The sequence below is a fragment of the Ictidomys tridecemlineatus genome, chromosome 12 (genome assembly GCF_052094955.1).
Source record: "Ictidomys tridecemlineatus isolate mIctTri1 chromosome 12, mIctTri1.hap1, whole genome shotgun sequence".
Lineage (NCBI taxonomy): Eukaryota > Metazoa > Chordata > Mammalia > Rodentia > Sciuridae > Ictidomys > Ictidomys tridecemlineatus.
Genome location: NC_135488.1, coordinates 22,171,882 through 22,193,065, shown reverse-complemented (window position 1 = coordinate 22,193,065; position 21,184 = coordinate 22,171,882). Strand labels below are relative to the sequence as shown.

The following is a 21,184-nucleotide window of genomic DNA, read 5'->3' as shown; positions in this document are numbered from 1 at the left end:
CTGTTTGATGCCTCCAAAAGTCAAACAATTCCTTCTAAAAAGAGGCTGAAGCAAACCTGATTCATTTCCACTAGGGAAATCTCCTTTCCTATATTGTGGTTTTTTGTTTCCAGGGAGAAGACCCTGGGTTTGAAGTTGAAAAGGTCAACATTATACATACTATTTCAGCTGGACAGTATTAGTACCTGTGGAAGTTGATTTGTTCTGTAGTAGAAACCAGTGTCAGAGCCAAGGGGAAGAAAGGAAGGAAAGATGGACAATGGCTTCTGTCTTTAAAGAACTTCCAGAGTAGGCTGGGGCACAGCTCTGTGGTAGAGCTCTGTGGTAGAGTGCTTGCCTGGCATGCTAAAGGCCCTGGGTTTGATTCCCAGCACTGAAAAACAGACAAACAAAAAACCTTCCAGACTAAGAGACAACTGGCCTATGAGAGAGAACCTTTGAGGTGCAGGGTTAAAGGTGTGTATAGGGAAGAACAGATCACCCAGGAGATGACCTCCATGGTTAGGGAGGTAGAGGAAATGTCAAGAAAACCTTTATAAACAAGCTGGCCTCTTGCAATTGGAGGTCTATTTTAGAGTGAGTTTTGTCTCACTTTCGAGTAGAAAAACACTAGGTGGAGAGTCCAGGGGGATTTAAGTCTCCACCGCTATCACCGAGAAGCTGTGCAACCTCAATCTACTCTCTTAACTACCTGGAGATTTAGTTGTCTTAACTATAAAAACAAGTACATTGGACTCACTGATCTCTGACATTTCTGTTACAGGATTTAAGACTCACATTTAAAATCTTCTCTGCTGCTATTTACTTTAATAGGCCTCCCTAGTGATCTTAAGCAGCTTACAATCATGGCTTTGGAGGGGAAAACCACATTTATTCAAGCTACTTTGTTTTGTGGCATTGTGAGCTGTGTGCCCATTCTAATCAACATTTTCATGATTATGCTTTTGCATTTGAATCGTGCTACCGACACATAAAATAAGTCAAGTAGATATTCTTCTCTGCACCACGTTATTATCAGCAGCACTTCCATTTTATAGATGAAAACACTAAGAGTCAGAAAGAATGAAAAACTTGCATAACGTAGCTTGATAAGTGAAATGGGATTGAGATAACGACGTGCTTTCTGAACACAGCTTGCAGAGCCAGGGTTCCGACTGGGGACGCAGGTCTTTATCACCTCTAGGACAGAATGCGGGAATTTTCCTTTCTGGAGAATTTCTTTGAAAATCATCTCAATACAACAATTCTTACAGAATGTAAGAGTACAATTTCTTTGTCACAATCTCTGGGGAACCGATCACGTTCTTTTCTCTGATGGCACTGGTCTTATTGGAAGAGCAGAGTCTGAAATCAGTTATTTCATTCCAAAACAAGATAGTAACTAGTTTAAACCTTTTTCAAATTTACTTGAATGGGAACAAAACACTCTGTCTTTTGATTTTTTTCTCCTCCTTCTGAATGGCATTTTATCAAAAACTGAAGAAGGACATTGACGATTCTTGCTGTTTCAAATATTTCCTAAGTCGTTAGCCTCAGAATTAGGACTCTCATATGGTTTGATGTTTTGTTTTGTTTTCCTGTTGAAGACAGGAAAACAAGCAATGATAAAACCTAATTTGGGGCTTAGCGGATCATTTCAGTGCACACAGCTTTTACATTGATCCTGATCCCAAGATCAATGGCTATTGTCCACTGAATGAAAAAAAAAATACATATTTTTCACTGATGCGATCTGTTTCTGAGTATATTGTTTAGGTTCAAGAACTGTATCAGCTCTTCTACCCTCTACTCTCAGTCTCTTCTCTGTTCAGCAACCTCAAGTCTCTACCTTCTTATTGGAGTTTAGATTTTTGAATAAATTCAATTTTCTAAATACATTTGGTTTTAATTTCCCTCAGTGAAATTTTTAAAATATATTTTTAAATAACCACAATTTTTTTTGCATGCATACATAACCATACTTAGACACAAAAACATATTAGCTTTACTTTGGTCACCTTTAAATGGAATCCTTGTGAGCGTCTTGTTTTTCTGCATTTTCTTATTCATTTACCTATAAATATGGTTTATATTTATTAAAACATGGGTAAATATTTCAATGCACTCACAATACATCAATATTGTTTTTGCCAGCTATTGTAGTTTGGATCTGGAATATCAGCCAAAGGCTCATGTGTTGAAGGTTAGGTGGTGGCAATGTTGGGAGGTGGTGGACTTTAGGAGGTGGGGCATAGTTGGAGAAGCAGGTCACTAGAAGCATGTCCTGAAAAGGTATATTTTGTCTCTGGCTCCTCTTTACATTCTCTGTGCCCTATGGTTGCCAGGAGATGAGCGGCCTTGCTCTACCACATGCTTCCCACCATGATATTCTGCTTCACTATTAACCTAGAAACAATGGGGCCAACCAACAACAGACTGCAACCTCTGAAACGCTGAGAAAAATAAGCTTCTCCTGCTTTAAGTGATTTGTTTTCTCATGTAGTTTGTCATAGCAATGGAAAGCTGGCTAACATGCCAGTATTTTGATTTAATTCTTTATGTGGTTACATATGTTTCTCTATTATGTTATAATTTCTTAGTTGATTTTCTTTCTTGATTAAAATTGTATCCTCAACCATAAGATTACACATGTAATCTGCTGGACTTTCTAAGATTAAAAAAAATTTACATTTGTCTTTTATTTATCTGAAATTTGTATGTGGTGAAATTTTATTATTTTCCCAAGTAGAGTACCATCACTATTCCTTACTTTTAAAGTTTTTATTGAGAAATAATATTCACACATCTTTATGGATACATTTTGATAACTCAACACATGTATACAACAACATGTATTCTTTGGTTAATAACCAAATCAGGATAATGAGCATTTCTATCTACTCAAATATTAATCATTTTTATGTGCTGGGAATTTCATACTCTTCTACTCATTTTGTTTTAAGCAATAGCAAATGCTTCTGTGCTATAGAAAAAAAACAGAACAAATTATTCCTCTGTATCTGTGTTTTGATGTCCCCTATTAAACTTCTTTGCCTCCCCACCACTGTTCTTCTCAGTCTCTAGTGACCACTATTCCAACTTATTCTTATATGAGACTAACTTTTTAGTTTCACAACGGGAACATGTGATATTTGTCTTTTTGTATCTGGCTTATGTTGTTGAACATAATGACCTCTGGTTCTATCCATGTTGCTGCAAATGATAGGACTTCATTTTTATGGCAGAATAATATTTCCTTGTGTTTTTATGTCACATTTTCTTTTCCCATCATCCATAGATGGGCATCTAGGTTGTCTTCATATTGTAGTTATTGTAAATAGTGCTGCAATAAGAATGGGAGAACAGCATCATTTCTTTAAAAAAATCATTATTTTCCCACCAGATTGGAATGCCACTATTTTCATGTATTTAATTCCTTCATACACCAAGATCTATTTCTAAGTTTTTAATTATCTTTCAATGATTTGTTTTATTTATTTTATTTTACCAATGTAGGACAACTTCCTGAATTTTATCAAATTTCATAATAATCTTAGCCTTTCTCAGATATTTATTCTTCTTTACAAATGTTAAGATGATTCCTCCATTCCATCTCCTCAAAACAAAAATAAGTAGTTAAATTGATATTCTGGAGTAATATCAAGCCATCTCACTCAAGAACATGGTACAGCTTTCAGTTTGACCAGATTTCTGTCTTTCATCTGATACTTCTCTGGATATATATACAGAACCTCTTATGTCAAATTTATTTTTAAGAACTATAATTTTTATCATCTGTAGATGAAATAGTTTCTCATTTCTTCTAGTTGGTTATAGCTAGCATATAGAAATTCTATTACTTTTTATATTTATTTTGTATTAAGCTACCCTATTAATCACTTTTTATACTATTAGTTTTATTAAACTTCTTTGTTATATATGTATGTTATGGTTCAGATGTAAGGTGTTAAGTGTGAGATAATGCAGGAAGGTTTAGAGGTGAAATGATCAGGTTACGAGAGCATTAACCCATCAGTGAATTAATCCCCTGATAGGGATTAACTGAGTGGTAACTGAAGGTACATAGGGTGTGGCTGCAGGAGGTGTGTCATTGGGGGCCTGCCATAGGGGTATATGTTTTGTGTGTGCGAGTCTCTCTCCTCTTCATGGTGTGATGTCTTGAGCTGCTTCTCTCCACTACACTCTGTTGCCATGATGTTCAGCTCACCTTGAGCCCCAAGGAATGAAGCCCATGTCCATGGACTGAGACCTCTAGAACTGTGAGCCCCCAAATAATCTTTGCCTCCTCTAAAATTGTCCTTGTCAGGTCTTTTAGTCACAGCAATGAAATAGCTGACTAAAACACACACACACACACATAATTGGTATAATCAATAAAAGTAAATTTTATTTTTTGTAATATTTGTTTCATTTTCTTTCATCCTTGAAAATAAATGCTGAGTTTCATGGGAGAGTGAAGGTGGTGTTAGTTTTTGGTAACTGTATTATATTAAAGGAGTTTCCTTATGTGGGTTATACTTTTTAATTAAGATAGGCACCAAGATTTATCTGTTAATTTTTGAAATGTACTGAAATTATTGTATGATTCTTGTCCTTTAGCTGACATTCATAAATATTAGACAAGGAGCACCCTTCACATCCCTGGACTTAAGCCCCATGTGGACATAAAATATAGTTCATTTGCTATATATCCAGATTCAAATAGATAGTATTAGAATAATAATATTTTCATATTTGTCTTGAGATAAAGATTGGTCTTTGGTATGTTTACTTTTCCCCTTTATTATTTTATAAAATTTTTGTTCTGAGGTTATAGTCATCTCAAAAAAGCAAATTGGTAAGAACGTTCCTCTTCTAAATGATCTTGAATAGTCTTAATAATGTTGGAATTATCTGATTACTAAAATTCATTGGACAACTCGGGTTTGAAACTATGTGGCATATCTCTTATCAACTTTATAAGCTCACCTTTTATAATTATCTAATTAACATAAACTAGATACAGCAGTCAACCAATAAGAAATCTCCACACTTAATGGCTCACTGGCGCCACCTCACAAACCACTCCCCCTGGCAAAATACCAGGCACCATCCTGACTTGTTTACAGACTCTAACAACCCCTCTTCACTTCAGAGACACAAAGCTCTACTGTGGGACAGGAGGGCTCCCCAGGTGGCTGCCATGCGGAAATTTCAGGGGTGGGGTAACCTCGCTGCCCCTTTTACTGGCCAAACTGAAGAAACCAAATCTCACTTTTTCCCCCTTAACCTAGGGGCATGGCCTGCATTATCAGTTCAACTAAGCATTTTATGTCACCGAGGGGCACACAGGGGTCCGGAGTCAAGGGGAGGTGGAGAGAAGAGGGGCCCCGCTGGCTTAGCACGCTCATTCCCCAGCTCTGTTTTAAGGTTTTTGTTTGGGGAAGAGAAGACACAAATTCCCATCAGTGCCTGCTGTCCCCTAGAGGTGCACCAGCCATCCTACAGAAGCGACAGCAAATTAAAGCCAGTTCAGGTGGTGGTTTCAAATCAAAGAGGATTTTTAAATGTAGCCAGTTCTATTTCCAGGATGACCTTTCCAGACCCACCCTGGCTCCCTGACCTTGGACGCCACAGGAGCTGTCCTTCCCACCCCGGCAGCAGAAGTCCCCGCTCGGCCTGGAGGACACAGCCAGGGAGGGCTGCCTGTGGGCAGCCACATCAGATGGGCTTTACTTTTCACTAATTCCTTACAAAGAAAAGCAAAAGCCTTGGGCAGTAGGGAGGCTGAGGGACAGAGAAACCCGTCCTCCTCTCCCACCCCTGTGAACGTTTTCAACACGCTCTGCCTGAAACCTCAGTCTGTGCTGCTTGGATTCTGACATCCCAACATCTTCGAAGCTGCCTCCATCCAGGTGGTTTGAGGAAAGGGAAATGAAGGCTGGGAATTGTTAAAAAGAGATGTTCAGCACAGCGTGGAAGACAGCCGAAGTGTGACTGTAGGAGGGAGGCGCACGCACCTTTCCAAACCCGGGTCCAGATGTGGAATACAATCTGCGAAGCTCAGGTTTAAGGAGACTGATACTCCAGCACTGTCTTTCCAGTATAGAACTCTTCCCTACATTTTTTTCCCTTGTAATGTTTCTTCCACTGTAAATATGTTGCCACTAAATAATGTCTGCATTTATGTTCTATGTTTGGTTCAAATGAATAATTTGAGTGAATAAGCATCATGCTGTAACATAAGTGAACAATAATAAATAATGTATATAAATGTAATAAATGAGCATAATCCGTCTTATAAACTAAGGGAGCCCAGCAGCATTCTGGTTTGGGGGCTATTACCTGCACACCTTGGCACATTCTTACTTTAAGCTACGTGTCCTAAGAAAACAATAGCCAATGGCCACATCTACAAAGAACTACCCAAAGGACCCATCCATCAATGGGCTGGCATGATTTTTCCTACTCAATGACCAGCCATTAGATGGACAGAACTAAAACCAAAACTCAATTCCCAGTGGTCATTTTAGATTTGAGCAGACGCAGCCAAGGAGCCTAGGCTACAGGCTGTCAGCAGACTCTTCCCAGCTCCTGCTGCCGCTGGGATCCTCAGCAGCTTGCCCACGCAGGAGAAGTCTCTCTCAGTGGGTCAGACCAAGGCTTCTGGGTCTCACACCTGTATCCACCTACTCAGCAAGGGTGCCAAACAGGATGTGAGCTTGTGCTGGTGAACAGGGCTTCAGCTTGCACATCAAGGGGCACATCAAAATGAAAATGTAAGGGGCAAGGGAGAAAGACTCCGGTGAGCGCCAACAAGGATGCTGTGTCGAGGCAGTGACAGGTCATGATTCAAATAGGACAGGAAGGCAACAACATTCAGATGAAGAGGTCAGAGTTGTTGGCACAATGTAAGCAAATATGGAGGAGAGTGGAGATTTCCCGGGGCACAGGCACGATTGGCATGTATTTTGTCTTTTCATGGATGGATTTGCTGCTCTTGTAGGCCATTTCCCATGGCCCCCAGGGGCAGGAGTGGGTCTGCTCCCAGCTGTGCCCATCCTCCTTGCACCCTCCTGCCTTCCCCAGAAGGCCTTCCATACCTGCAGTCCACATACAGCGCCATTGTTGAGTTCAAGACAAGAAACAGAACCTGATTCAACATTTATCTAGGTGTTCTTTCCACCACACTGAGTAGGGTCCTCTTTTGATTTGCAACCCACAACCAGGCTGTGGTTCCTTCAATACTCATAGACTGAAAAGCTTCCTCCTGCATCTGTTTCTTGGTGTGAGCTGACCACATGGCCACATGTACTTGCTTCTTCTCCATTTGTCATTGAGAGCCACATTCCAGGGCTGATGGGCATGGACAGGGCAGGGCAGCCGTGCCCAAGTAGACTTTAAAGGAAGGTATAACATGGAGACTCCAATGATTCATTTGCATTAAAATATACCAATTTAAAAGACTGAGATTTCTTCCCTCCAAGCAAAATCAAGTTGGTTTTAGTGGAGATGAGCCACTGTGAACTGTTGGGTTATTTTCTTCCTGAACATGAGTTTCAGCTGAATATTAGTCTATAAGGCTGATAATTATCTGAAGCAAAATGAATATAAATGTCTAGGTCAATGATGACTGAAACAGAATAATGTGGGGACCTTGAACTTTCCAAGAACATAGAACACAATTATTCTATTCATACCCCTGCAAAAACGCAGAATGGACAAGACTTGGGTACCTAGTACTTGGGAGTGGTATTGTGACGCACCCAGGCTCCGCCCCTGGACCACTATGAACCTGGGATGAGGGCACCGTGGCAAGTAGTTCCTCCTACTCCTCAGCTCTGGGGACATGGGAGCAGCTGGGGACCCTGGAGTCCAAAACCCACCCGGGAAGCCTCAGCTTTGAGGCTCACTAATTAAGAAGTGAGTTGACCTCGGATTCCCAGAAGCTGAAGGGCAGTAAGAGCTGATCCCATGGAAGGGTGCTGCACCCCAGGGTGAGCGTGGACCTGCGCTGTGAACACTGATGTTGCAGACAGAAGAAAGGCAGGTATGTGTAGGCTGGGGGCAGGGCTTGAATAAAACAAATCCAACTCCAACCCCTTGACTTCTGGGCCTCAGCTGGACAACAGGGCACTGTGCTACTTTCTGAACTTGTGGATGGATTTTGCCTTCTTTGGGACACCAGGTGGGCCTTCGGAAAAACATCTGAACTCCTCAGGAGAGTCAGTGCTCTGTAGGGCTCCAAGTAACAAGAGGACGAAAAATGGATGAGGCCAAGAGTAGGAGTTCAGGTGTTAGGCTCGCCTGGGATGCGGACAGTCATTTAACTTGTTTGTTTCTTTTTTGGTTTTGTTTTTGTTTTGTTTTATACAAGGGATTGAACCCAGGAGTGCTCAACCACTGAGCCACATCTTTAAAAAATTTTAAATTTTGAGACAGAGTCTCACTACGTTGCTAAGGGCCTCATTAAGTTGCTGAAGCTGGCTTTGAACTCGTGATCTTCCTGCCTCAGCCTCCTGAGCTGCTGGATTCCAGACATGTGAACCATGCCCTGCTTAGTGCATTTTTAATGAGTAATCTATAGACTTTCTCAGAGTTCACCAATTTTTCTGCCAAAACCAATTTCCTGTGCCAGGAGTCTATCCGGGGTACCATGTTGCAGTCAGTCTCATTTTCCCAAATGAGAAAACTGAATTTTTCCTGAAGGCCTTTGCCATTTCTAACATTCTTAACACTCATTTAATTGACAGCCTGATGGTGGTTGAGGAGGAGATAGGAGACGATGACAGTAAAAACCCTCCTTGGTCCCTTCTGATCCACGATGGTTTCAGAGTCTTTCACGCATTGCTGGTTTTGCGGGTGCCGGTCAGGTACTGTGGGGACCATCTGCCAGTCTGGCGCTGTCTGCTGTGATCTGATGGTGACTGGACTTGGTTATAGGCATGGGGAAAAGGGAAGTGCCCTTCTCACCATGTGACATCGGGGGGCCCAAGCTGTGAATGTTTCCTACAACTGGTGACACCAACCTTGCTCATTTGGTTGAGGTAGGATCTGCAGGGTTTCCCCTCCAGAAAGTAACCATTTCCCTATTCCCATGCTCTCTTCTTTAAAATCCAAGCAACCCATCAGGTTCAACCCACACTCAAGGAGGCAGGAGGCAAGTCTCATTTCCTGCAGGCAGAAGTACCCACATGGATCATTTGGAATTCTTCTGTAAGGAGTACTTGTTTTTCCCCTCCAATTTTTTTCGCTTGTTTACTTAATTTTTTTTCTGTATCATTGTGGACTTGTGTTTAATTACTTGATACTTTGAGTTCAGACCTTATGCTACATGGTTTATTTAATTATCAGATTGTTCTAGCTTCTCTCAGTTGGCTTCTTCTTGCATCTCTTGAATGTACTCCATTATCACAGGTTTGGGGGTTTGTTTTTGTTCTAGTACTTTCTTATTTTCTGGCTGGAGACAACCCTCTATATTCACTTCCTCAGCCTTAGAATTAGTCATTTTCCAAGAACCCTGGTTCCTTATATTAGCAAATCATCTTAGAAACCAAGAACTGGTATGCTGGTTGGCTTTTTGTTGCAGTGACAAATACCTGAGTAAACACTCCTTGCAGGAAGAAAGATTGGTTTTGGCTTCAGAGGTTTCAGTCCATGTTGGCCTGCTCCACTGCTTTGTGTCTGAGTTTAGGCAGGACATCAGGGTGGAAGGGTATGGAGGAGGAAAGCTGCTCAGCTCATGGCAGCTGGGAAGCCAAAGAACTATAGTCCTTGGGTGGATATAAATTATTACCTTATTGTAAGTATGTGAGTCTGAAGAACTTCAAGTCCTGAATTTGGGTTAAGTGGATCTCAATCTGGGAGTGCCTTCAGAGGCCTTGCAAGGGAAGTAACTTTAATTTGGCCTCATAGAAATATTACAAATCATTTTTCAGAAAAAATGACTAGCACACAATAAAAGAAAAATACCAGACACATAGCAGAAGCAACAGATTAAAAAAATAAATAAATAAGCCTATAAAGACTTAAGATATTGAAATTATTTGCTACAGATTAAAAAACAACTATATTTCAGTATATAAAGTAAAAAAGACAATATAGAATAGTTTTTGAAAATAGGAAACGAAAAAAGTGGCATGGTGATTTAAAAAAACAAAACAAAACAAAAAAACAGAATTTTAAAAATAAAATTTCCAGTGATTAGAGTTCAAAATTGGGGGGATGGGTTAATTAGCATGTTAAAGGCAACCAAGGAAAGACTCCGTGAATGTAAAGAAATACCAGGGAAAAACACGGAGACCACACTCAGGAACACCAGTCACCCTGTCTCTTTAATCACTCTTATTGAGCATCTTCAAATTTCCAAGCTTCCCAGGCATTTTAGAAAAGTTGCTAAAGCTTTCTTGAGATTCCTTCCACAGGGTGTGGTGGATGTCAGAAAGGAAGGATTTGAGCCATCTTACTAGTACTCTCTTTCCTTTGGGGACAATAGAAAAGCCCAGATAAGGGGAGAGTGCCCAAAGTTGTCCAGTCTTAAATCTGACAAAGAGGACTTTAAAGCATTCTATGGGCCTGAGCAACCCATCCCCATCCCCCTAGATAAAGCTATTCTGGAGAAACTTGCTCCTACGCCCTGTCTCCTGAGCTGCTTCGAGGAGCCTGGGAATAATGAGTGTGGAAACCATGACGCATCTTGCACCCTCTGGGAATCCAGCCATCATGAAAACACTGGCCCACCCTGAGGCCATGGTACAGGGAGGAAGCTCAAGCAAGGCCACATGGAAGGGGACAATTGCTCAGCAGCCCACATCTCTTCCTGCGGCCCCAGCTGGGGTGCAGCACTAAGAGCAAGAAGCCATATTGGACACTTGGCTGTGACAGATTCCATGCAGAACAGAAGAACTATCCAGCTGAGCCCTGTCCAGCTTGCAGAATCTGAGAAATAACGTGTGGTGATTGTTTTAAGCCAGAAGAGTTGGGGGTCCTTGGTAACTTGGTAACACATGACTGAAATAGCTTTACATGTGCTTTTATCCATAATTGAAGTTTTCCTCAAAAGGAAAAAAATTTTTTGAGGTTCTTCAGGTCCACTATAGTTTGCCTTGCGTAAACATGTCCAGATTTTTCTATCACTGGAGACCTCATCAGCCTTGTCTGGTGGGGTCAATGGCACTGAGTCACCTCCCCCACTTTACCTTCAAGATCTAGCACAGGGTGACATTCACTCTTGGGACATCTGTGCTCTGCACTCTGGACTGATTCTTGTGGCCAAGTTCACTGGAAAACCCGCACTCCCCTGTGGGGGCACTTGGGTTTTTGAAGTTGGTTTTGTGCCTACAGGCCTACTGGGCAGCCTTGCATGCCAGCTGCCTTCCAGCTGTGTCAGCAGGGTGCCCGCAGAGGCAGGGCTGGGAGGTACTGAGACGCACTTTACTAATGGCTATGCTGTCTGGTACTCTTTTTCTTTTAAAAATTTATTTATTTTTAAATTTGTTCTAATTAGTTATATATGACAGTGAATGCATTTTGACACATCATACATGAATGGAGTATAAATGCTCATTCTTCTGATTGTACATGATGTAAAGTTACACAGGTTGTGTAATCATGTGCACACATAGGGTAATAATGTCTGATTCATTCTACTCTAATTCCTACCCCATGCCCCTCCTCTCCCTTCACTCCCCTCTGTCTAATCCAAAGTACCTCTATTCTTCTGTAGCCACCCCCACCCGGTTATTGTGAATTAGCATCCAAATACCAGAGAAAACATTTGGCCTTTGTTTCTTTGGGACTGGATTATTTTGCTTAGCATGATAGTCTCCAGTTCCATTCATTTACCAGCAAATGCCATAATTTCATCCTTCTTTAAGGCTGAGTAATATTTCAATGCATATACATGGCACAATCTCTTTACCCATTCATCTGTTGAAGGGTACCTAGGTTGGTTCCATAGTTTAGATATTGTAAATAGGAGGTCCTGGAATAATATACACCAAGCTCTGAAAGAAAATGGCTGACAACCAAGAATTCTATATCCAGCAAAATTAAGCTTCAGTTTTGAAGAAGAAATAAAAACCTTCCATGATAAACAAAAGTTAAAAGAATTCACAACTAGAGGGGTTGGAGGGGAAGGGAGGAGGCATGGGGTTATAATTGATGGTGGAATAGGATGATTATTATTATCCAAAGTACATGTATAAAGACATGAATTGGGGTGAATTATACTTTATAGACAACCAGAGATATGAAAAATTGTGTTCTACATGTGTAATAAGAATTATAATGCATTCCACTGTCATATATAAATAAATAAGTAAAAAAAATCACAACTAGAAAGCCTGCACCAGAATATTCTCAACAAGATATTCCACCAAGATGAGAAAAAAAAAGTGAAAACCAGCAAAGGAAGGAATTACACTAAAGGAATAGTCAATCAAAGGAGAAACTAATTCAAATTAAAAACTAGAAATATAAACCAGAATGACTAGGAATATAAATCATATCTCAATAATAACCTTGAGTGTTAATGGCATAAATTCATCAATCAAAAGACATAGACAGGCAGATTGGACTAAAAAACAAGACCCAATAATATCCTGCCTCCAAGAGACTCACCTCATAGACAAAGACATCCATGGACTGAAAGTGAAAGGGTGGGAGAAGACACATGGACCATGTAAGCAAGCAGGGGTCTCTATCCTCAGAGCAGATAAAGTGGACTTCAAGCCAAAGTTAATCAGAAGGGACAAAGAAGGCCATTTCATGCTGCTTAAGGGAATAATACATCAATAGGACATAACAATCATAAGTATTCATGCCCCAAACAAGGGAGCATCTGTGTATGTTAAACAAACCCTTCTCCATCTCAAGAACCAAACAGACCAAAAACAATGGTCCTGGGGGACCGCACCACCCCTCACACTGGTCCTCTGTCATTAGAGGAGCACTTGGCAGTGTGTCCCTGGCTGCACCTTCCTTTCCAGGTGTTTGCCAGCTGTCAAACTGAATTCTGTTGTACCACTGACATAAAAATACCAGCGAACTTTCTTCTAAATATGAAGAATCAGTTAATAGGTTTGGGGAAGAAGTAGAAAAATAAAAATAATTAATGCTTTTTTTTTTTCTTAACACCAAGGTAAGAAAAACACAGTTCCCTTTTCTGTTTTTCATGTCAGAAAGTTCATGTGTGGTGAGTCATTCCCTTGTTGCTCCAACCCCAAAGCCTAGTGTGATCATGGCAGGCAGTGAAAGCGTGCATGTGACATCCCAGAGGTCTCTAAATCCATGAGGGGAAATGATCAAAGATTGGCAGGACTGTTTCCTAAGAAAGCAAAGAGCCAGGCAGATGCACAAAGGGTTTCTTCTGCACGATGGAAAACTTACCTGATTCCTGATCCTGCTGCTGGCCCTGGGAGTCAGGTATTTCTGTTCTAAATACCAGGCCCGCTCCTGAAACACCAGCTTGGTTCCATATAACAGACAAAACTGAGGCGGGAAGAGGGAAGAAATGGACCAAAGTAACGTATTAGAAAATGCAGACTCAGGAGGCAAAGGGAAATAACATCATATCACATTTCATAAAACCATTAAACAATATCTTAATGTAAAATGTCCACATTTTGGATGTGCAGTATATGTTTTATTTTTTAAAAACAGTCTATGGAACATTGAAAGCAGATATAAAGTAGAATGGGTAGTATAATGAACCCCCTGGACCAGTCCTCCCAGCTTAGGGCATATGAACCCAGGAATGCATTACAATTCTTATTATGCATGTGTCTATATCTGTATCTATATCTATATTTCTATATCTTACTTTGTCTAAGACTTCATTCTGTTCTCCCCCACCCCAGCCTATTTAGAAATCCATATAAAAAAATTTTAAAACATGCATGTAGTTCTGTTTTCTCACCATCTCGTTTGATGAAAGACTAACTTAAATGTACATTCTGAATAAGACCATCTTGATATTTTCCATAGAGCATGGTTTGATTAAACTCTCATAAGTAACAGCATTCTTCATTTACACTTTGTTTCAGTAGCTTTCCCTATTACATTTTTAGGACACACAGAGCTCCTGTATGATATCATGGGCACCCACCAAGCAACAATAAATAAATTTTACTGTAGAAAGCAGTGACTTTTTATTTAATTGCTTATTCATCCAATTTTTAATATTTGATAACCTTAAATCACACAGCATTGGGGAGCATATTATGATGGACCAGCTCCATCCCCAGCTTCCACAGTTGCAAAACGTGGACATCTTGCTTCATCCCCACCCTCCATTGTCCCTTATGTATTACTGTGGGACAAACCTAAGTTGTATCATTTCATCCATAAACTTCTCACTGCATCCCTCTGAAAGCCGATGACTCCTTAGAAGTTGAATAATCTCAATGTCAAGTCAAGCAACAATAAGCCCCTCTTGTTTGGAAGCCTCCAGTGGAGAAGTTCTTCAGGTCAGAAGACAACAAGTCTTCTATGGATGGTCAGACTCAGGAGCTGTGTGCCTCACAGTCCTGTGGACAATACGGTCCCTCTTTCCTTTCTTGAGGTTCTGGGACATCCTTGGGATGGTGTCATTATGAAGAGGCTCAACCACTGGGTCTTCCTAAGAAGTGTCAGGGTGGCTTAGCAGCCCTTTACAAAATGACCTTGCCATGGTCTGGCTGTGGATGCTTTGCTAGTGACAGCAGGGAAGGTGTCGGCTCACCCTGCAGATGCCATGAGAGTCACTGAAAGATACTGCCCTTCATCCCCCAAACAGATTCCTATAAAAACAATAAATTGTGTACATTGTGTGGCCAACTGAATCACAAGTCTCTCGGTGAACTTCATATATACTCCAAAAACATCTGCTAGGGGATCCTATATGTGGAAAATTTACCCTGGTCACTCTGTGAGGTGGGTGATAGGAAATCCAGGGCCACAGAAGTAAGTGTAAGACTTCTTAGAAATCATCTCGTTCACCTCACCCAATCCAGAATCCTGCATCTGCCAGCGTTTAACAACAACAACAAAAAACCCCACACATCCATGTTAGGATCAATGAAAAAGAGCTTAATAATTTCTTAAAGTATGGGCCAGATGTAGGAGAGGGACATGCAGAACCCGGAGCTGCTACTGAAAATCTTAGCAATATTTTCCACATCTTCACGTGGTCTTTCTTCCTTCATGATTCTCAACCTTGGTAGAGTGTCACCTTCCTGTCACCACACAATCTCCATTCTTGCACCATCTTGGACCTGGTAGCTTCTTCTAGATGTTTAGTTTTCTTCTTCAAGGGAACCCAAAGAAGCAAATGCAGTGTCAGTTTTCTCATTACTGCAGTGTTTGCAACTGTCCAGAAATTAGACTCTGTACTTTTATATGCAAAGTAAGGTGAAGTTTGCTTTTATTGTTGCAATATCTTTTTTTAAAAAAAAATAAATGAGTGTAAGAGTATCATGGATATTTGGTATCTATCAAACATTTGATCATTTGACATTCTCACTAAGCCTGGACCCTCTGAACTGTTTTCAACTTATATATGTGTGTGTGTGTGTTTATAAAATTCATATATCTCTATCTATCTATAGATATAGATATAGACATATATGTATTAGATAATCCATATATAAATATATATCATATGCTACATAATTATATGCCACATATAAATATGTATTATAAATACACACACACAAACACAAGCATCCTTAAGGGGAAGATCTTAAATTTGTTCTTTTAAAGTCATCTTGTTGATATGACCTACTTGAACCCCTCAAAATCTCTATGAATTGTGATTCAGTCACCTGCTATGTCATGTCATTTACAAATTTGTCAAGCCTTGCCCACCATTTTACGAAAACTCCACTCTTTAAATTTCATAACCAGGTTACTCAAAGATACAGTCTATGGGTTCTGGTTCTGGGTGACATAAACTAGATGACAGCCCTCATTTCCTTTATTGAATGCAGCCACAACTCCTAAAAAGTGTGTGTGGAGAAGCTACTTGAGGACTCTAAAAAATAAACAGTGGCAAGCAGATCAGAGACGAAGACCAGAATTCAACGCACTGCCCAACTGGAGGTGAGATTTTCCTTTTTCCCTCTAGTCCCCGTGCTGCTGTCCTGTAGCAGGTCAGGATAACCCACCCCAGCTTTCTACTTGGAGAATGGAGGAAAAGAGCCCCAAGGAATCAGACAGTACCAGGGAGGTCATAAAAGCTGGTGACGTGGGGAAAGGAGGCCCATAAAGTTGTTTATGAACTTCTGAGCTCAGCTCCAGGCCTGTAAGCATGAATTTGTTGCTAATTAGCATGTAGAAGACTTTGAAAACTGAACTAGCAGACAGATGAGAATCCAGATGCCAGCCTGACTGGTGAGTGCTGCATACCCCAGGCCATCTGAAGAGTGGTGCCAGGGCTTTAAAGAGGAGACGGACATTGCAGCCATAGGGAGCAGAGGGGGAATTGAAACCTGCAGCCCAACATAACCCAGCACACCACCTACTACAGCATTTACACAAAATACAGCATCTCATATGTTTTTAAATGTCTTGGAAAAATCCAAAAATTTTCAGCAGATCAATAAAAAGAAAAATGGAACTTGCATCGGAAAAGGTATCAACAGCAAAAAGGACACAAGATTATCTGGTGAAAACTTTAAAGAAGCTATTAGGAAAAAAATCTCCAACAATAATCTCATGCTCTTTTGGAACAAATGTAAAACAGTATGTCTCAGTAATGAAACGGAAGATATAAGGGAGAACCAAATAAAAAATGTTACAACTGAAAAATATGATGATCAAAATAAAAGTGCAACAGTAGAACAAAGGAGACAGAAGAAAGAATCAATGAATTAGAAGATAGAAAAATAGAATCCTAGAAATTACCCAATTCGAACAACAGAGAGAAAGTAGATTGGAACACCTGCAGCTGTGGGACCAGAAGCAGAGGTTGAAGTTCCATGTCACTGGAATCATGGGAGGGAAGGAGAGAGAAGGTGGGACATGAAAAGCACCAGAAGACGTAGTACCCACGTGTAGACGTCAGAAGTTCAGAGAACTCCAGAGGAAGTACAAAGGAATCCACATCCAGACACGTAATCCAAAATAGGGAAGCTGAAAATAACTCTGAACAGCAGAGGAAAAAACCATGCCTTAACTCTAGAAAAAGAACGATCTGAATGAGCAGATTTCTCACCAGGAACAACAGAGGCCAGAAAGAAATGGCACAGCATCTGTAATCTATGGGAAGCAGCAACTGTCAACCTAGAAGTCTGTGTCCAGTAAAAATGTCCTTTGGAAATAAAGATGAAATAAAGAATTTGCCAGTAAAGAAAAACAGATTTGTCACAAACATCCTGCTTAAAAAAAAAAAAAGGAAGAAGAAACAGAAATAAAAAGTGTCTATCAGGAATGAAGGAAGAGCAACAGAAATGGTAAAAAAAAAAAAAAGTGAATATGATAGACGATTGTTTTCTTGAATTCTTCTAAAGTATGATTGAAAGCAAAACCTATAATGCTGTCTGCTGTGGTTCTCAATGTATGGGCTCAGAAGATACCTATCACCTAAGGAGGACAAAGGTGGCGAGGCTGCCACCTTCCAACTGAAGAGCAAAGTGTTGACTCTCGCTCGACGATAAAAGCTAAGTATGTGCATCGTAATCCCTAGAACAACCACTAAAAAGAAAAAGGTAAATACAAAGGGATGTGGAGAAATCAAAATGAAATTCTGATCTGTTGAGTAGTCCAAAAAAAGGTGTGTGTCATAGACTGAAAAAATAGTCACCTACAGAGATCAAGTTTGGAATCTGCAAACATTACTTTATGAGGAAAGGGATATTTGCAAATGTGATCAAGCTAAAATTCTTCAAGTGCAGAGGTTACTCTGGATTATTGCGTGGGTCCCACTGTGATCACATGTGTCCTCATGGACTCTAGAGGAGGCGGCAGTGTGACCACAGAGACTGGAGAGGGCTGCCCACAAGTCAAGGATGCCAGCAGCCGCCGCACCCTGAAGAGTCAAGGGAAGGATTCTCCCTCAGGGACTTCAAAGGAGGCAGGATCCTGCCAACATGGTGATTTTGGCCTAGTGATACTGATTTCATACTTTTGGCTTCCAGAACTATGAAAGAATAAATTTCTGTTTGTTTTATTCCATCAACTTTATGGTAATTTGTTAACTCAATCAAGCAATCATAGAAAATGAATGCAACATGTTTTAAAAAAAACAACAGAAGAATGAATGAAGGAAACAGACAGCAAATAAACAATAAAAAGGCAGTCCTAAGTCTGATCATATCAGTAATCATGCTAAATGTAATTAGTCTGAACATATTAATCAAAAGAGGGATTTTCAAAATGAATTTTTTAAGAACTTAAAAGTTGTATTTAAGAAAAATCACTTCAAATATGATGGTAGAAGCAAGTTGAAGGATGGAAAAAGATACACTATGCAAAAACTTATCCATAGGAACTGGCTATTCTAACATCAGATGAAGCAGGTTTCAGAGAAAGGAAAACAAGACAACTTCCATAGATAAAGAGTGAATCACAAAATGATAAAAAGGCTACTGATACAAGTAGTCATAGTAAGGCTAAGTGTGGATGCACACACATATTTAAAATCCATGGTACAAAGCCCAGATAGAACTTGGGGGGAAAGTAGACGAGTCCTCCAGTGTGAGTGGAGGGGTCAGTATCACTCACCTGTAGAACTGAGGGTGCCCGCTGATAGGGCTGACAGACAGAATGCTAGCAGGACACAGAAGAACTGAGCAACATCATCAACCCACTTGATTGGACTGACACTCCACCCAACAACAGCATGATACTCATTCAAGGGCACATGAGACAGTCACCAAGACAGACCATATCCTAAATCATAAGAAAAATTTTAACAAGTAAAGAAATGTAAATAGTGCATGATATGTTCCATAATTATAATAGAACTAAACTAGGGCTCATAAACTAGAGCATAAAGATAACAGGACCATCTCTAAACACTTGAATATTAAACCACATATTTCTATATAATTCATGGATCAAGACAAGAGTCTCAGGAGTAATTAGAACACAGCATATAAATAGTTGTGGAGTGTCAGGAAAGTTGTACTCATAAGCAATTTATAACAGGAGATGCTTAAAACAGTAAAGGAGAAAAGTCTAAATTCAATAACCTAAACTCTCACTTCAAGAACCTACAAAAAATAAGAACAAAATAAACCCAGAACAACTAGACAAAAAGAAAACAAATACTAGAAGAGAAATTAATGAAAATAAAAATAGAAACAAATAAATGAAAAAAAAAAACAAAGCTAATAAGATTAAATATAATTGATAAAATTCTAATAAGTTTACAAAGATAAAAATAGATACCAATGATTAATATTTGGAATAAAATAGAGGAAAGCTCTGCAGCCCCAAAGAGACCAAAGGATATGAAGGAAAAGCTATGAATAATTTTATAAACTTAGATTAAATGAAGCAATTCCTGGAATACCATGTTGCTAAGAATCATACAAGATGAAATACATGACAAAAATAGTCATAAATGAAAGAAGTTGAATTTATAGTTTTAAAAGTTTGTGAAAAAGAAATCACTAGGCCTTGATGATTTTACTGAAGAATTCTACCCAGCATTTAAACAAGGAATAACACCAATTCTATACAATCTCTCCCAGAAAATGCCAGAGGAGGGAACCCTTTCTAATTCATGTTATGATCCAGCATTGGTGTGGTAACAAAACTGGACAAGATAGTACAGAAAAGGAAAACTAAATCCCAGTGTTTCTCATGAACATAGACAGAACCCTGCCTTCAAACTATTAACAAAATGAATGCAACAATTTAAAAAAGAATAATATACCATATGGCCAATTGGACTTTGTTCTAGAAATGCAGGATAAATTGCATGCTAAAAAGTGCAACATTGTAATTCATCATGTAAACAACCTAAAGAAAGAAAATAGAAATATGATGATATCAATTGATGTAGAAAAAGCTGGGCTGGGGTTTGGCTCAGTGGTAGTGCACTTGCCTAGCATGTGTGAGGCCCTGGGATTGATCCCCAGCACTACATAAAACTAAATAAGCAAAATAAAGGTATTATGTCCATCTACAATGAAAAATATTTTTAAAAATTTCAACATTCATTCATCCTTTAAAAATACTCCTAGGAAAATAGGAATAGTAAGGAATTTTCTCAATTTGAATAAGGATACCCACAAGAGTAAGAGAATACACACATACACCCTGCAGATAAAACAATACTTAGTGGCAAAAAAAAAATACCTGAGTACATTCTGCCTAAGATACAATTTATGTTATTGATTTCTAGTGTCAATTCTCATCACTTTTATTCAACATCATACTGGAAGTCCTAGCTAATGCAATAAAACAAGAAAAAGAAGAGAAAAGCATAGAAATTGTAAAGAAAAAATTAAACTACTCATAAACAACATAATTGTTTGCATAGAAAAGTCACAAGAACCCTCCCTTCCCCCAAAAAACACCCCAAATCCTCTAGAATGAACAGTGAGCTTAGCAAAATCACAAGACATAAGATTAACACATAAAATATCATTATGTTTCTAGATACTAGCAACACACAACAAGAAAGCCAACTTTAAAAAAAATGTACATTTTACAATATTTTCCCCCCAAATAAAATACTTAGATATCACTCTGGTTTGAATACAGTTTTTCCCCTTCAAAATTAATGTTAGAGTTTAATCCCTATTGTGAGGAATTACAAAGGTGGGAACCTAATCTGACTGATGGGCAGAGGTGAGTCCTTTGGGAGGTGATTAGGATTAAATAAGGTTGTAAAGGTGATGACCTCATTATTGAACACTGGTGGCTTTCTAAGAAGAGAAAGAGAGATCAAAGGATACACATACACAAATGTACTCCCTGTCTATCACTTACAATGCTCTGTGCTTTTCTGGAACTCTACCAGCAAGAACATACCTCACAATGGGGATTAAACTCTAACATTAATTTTGAAGGGGAAAAACTGCATTCAAACAGGATGTGGCCCACTAACCTAGGACTCAACCATGAACTCAAATCAACCTCTTTATTTATAACTTACCCAGACTGTGGTATTGTGTTATTAGCAACAAAAAATAGACTCATATAGGTTAAAATGCTTATGAAAGAAATCAAAGAACCAACAAAATGGATTGTAAGTTGCTGGAGTACATTTGTT

At 39.5% G+C, this 21,184-nt stretch overlaps 1 protein-coding gene across 1 annotated transcript in view; it reads right to left on the bottom strand.

Moving 5' to 3' along the window:
- Positions 1–21,184, bottom strand: part of LOC144369109 (acyl-coenzyme A oxidase-like protein) — a 354,862-nt gene that overhangs the window by 45,307 nt on the left and 288,371 nt on the right. Inside the window, exon 16 of the mRNA XM_078028174.1 lies at positions 13,369–13,470. Coding sequence (XP_077884300.1) covers positions 13,369–13,470 — 102 coding nt within the window. The remainder of the gene's footprint in view (positions 1–13,368; positions 13,471–21,184) is intronic.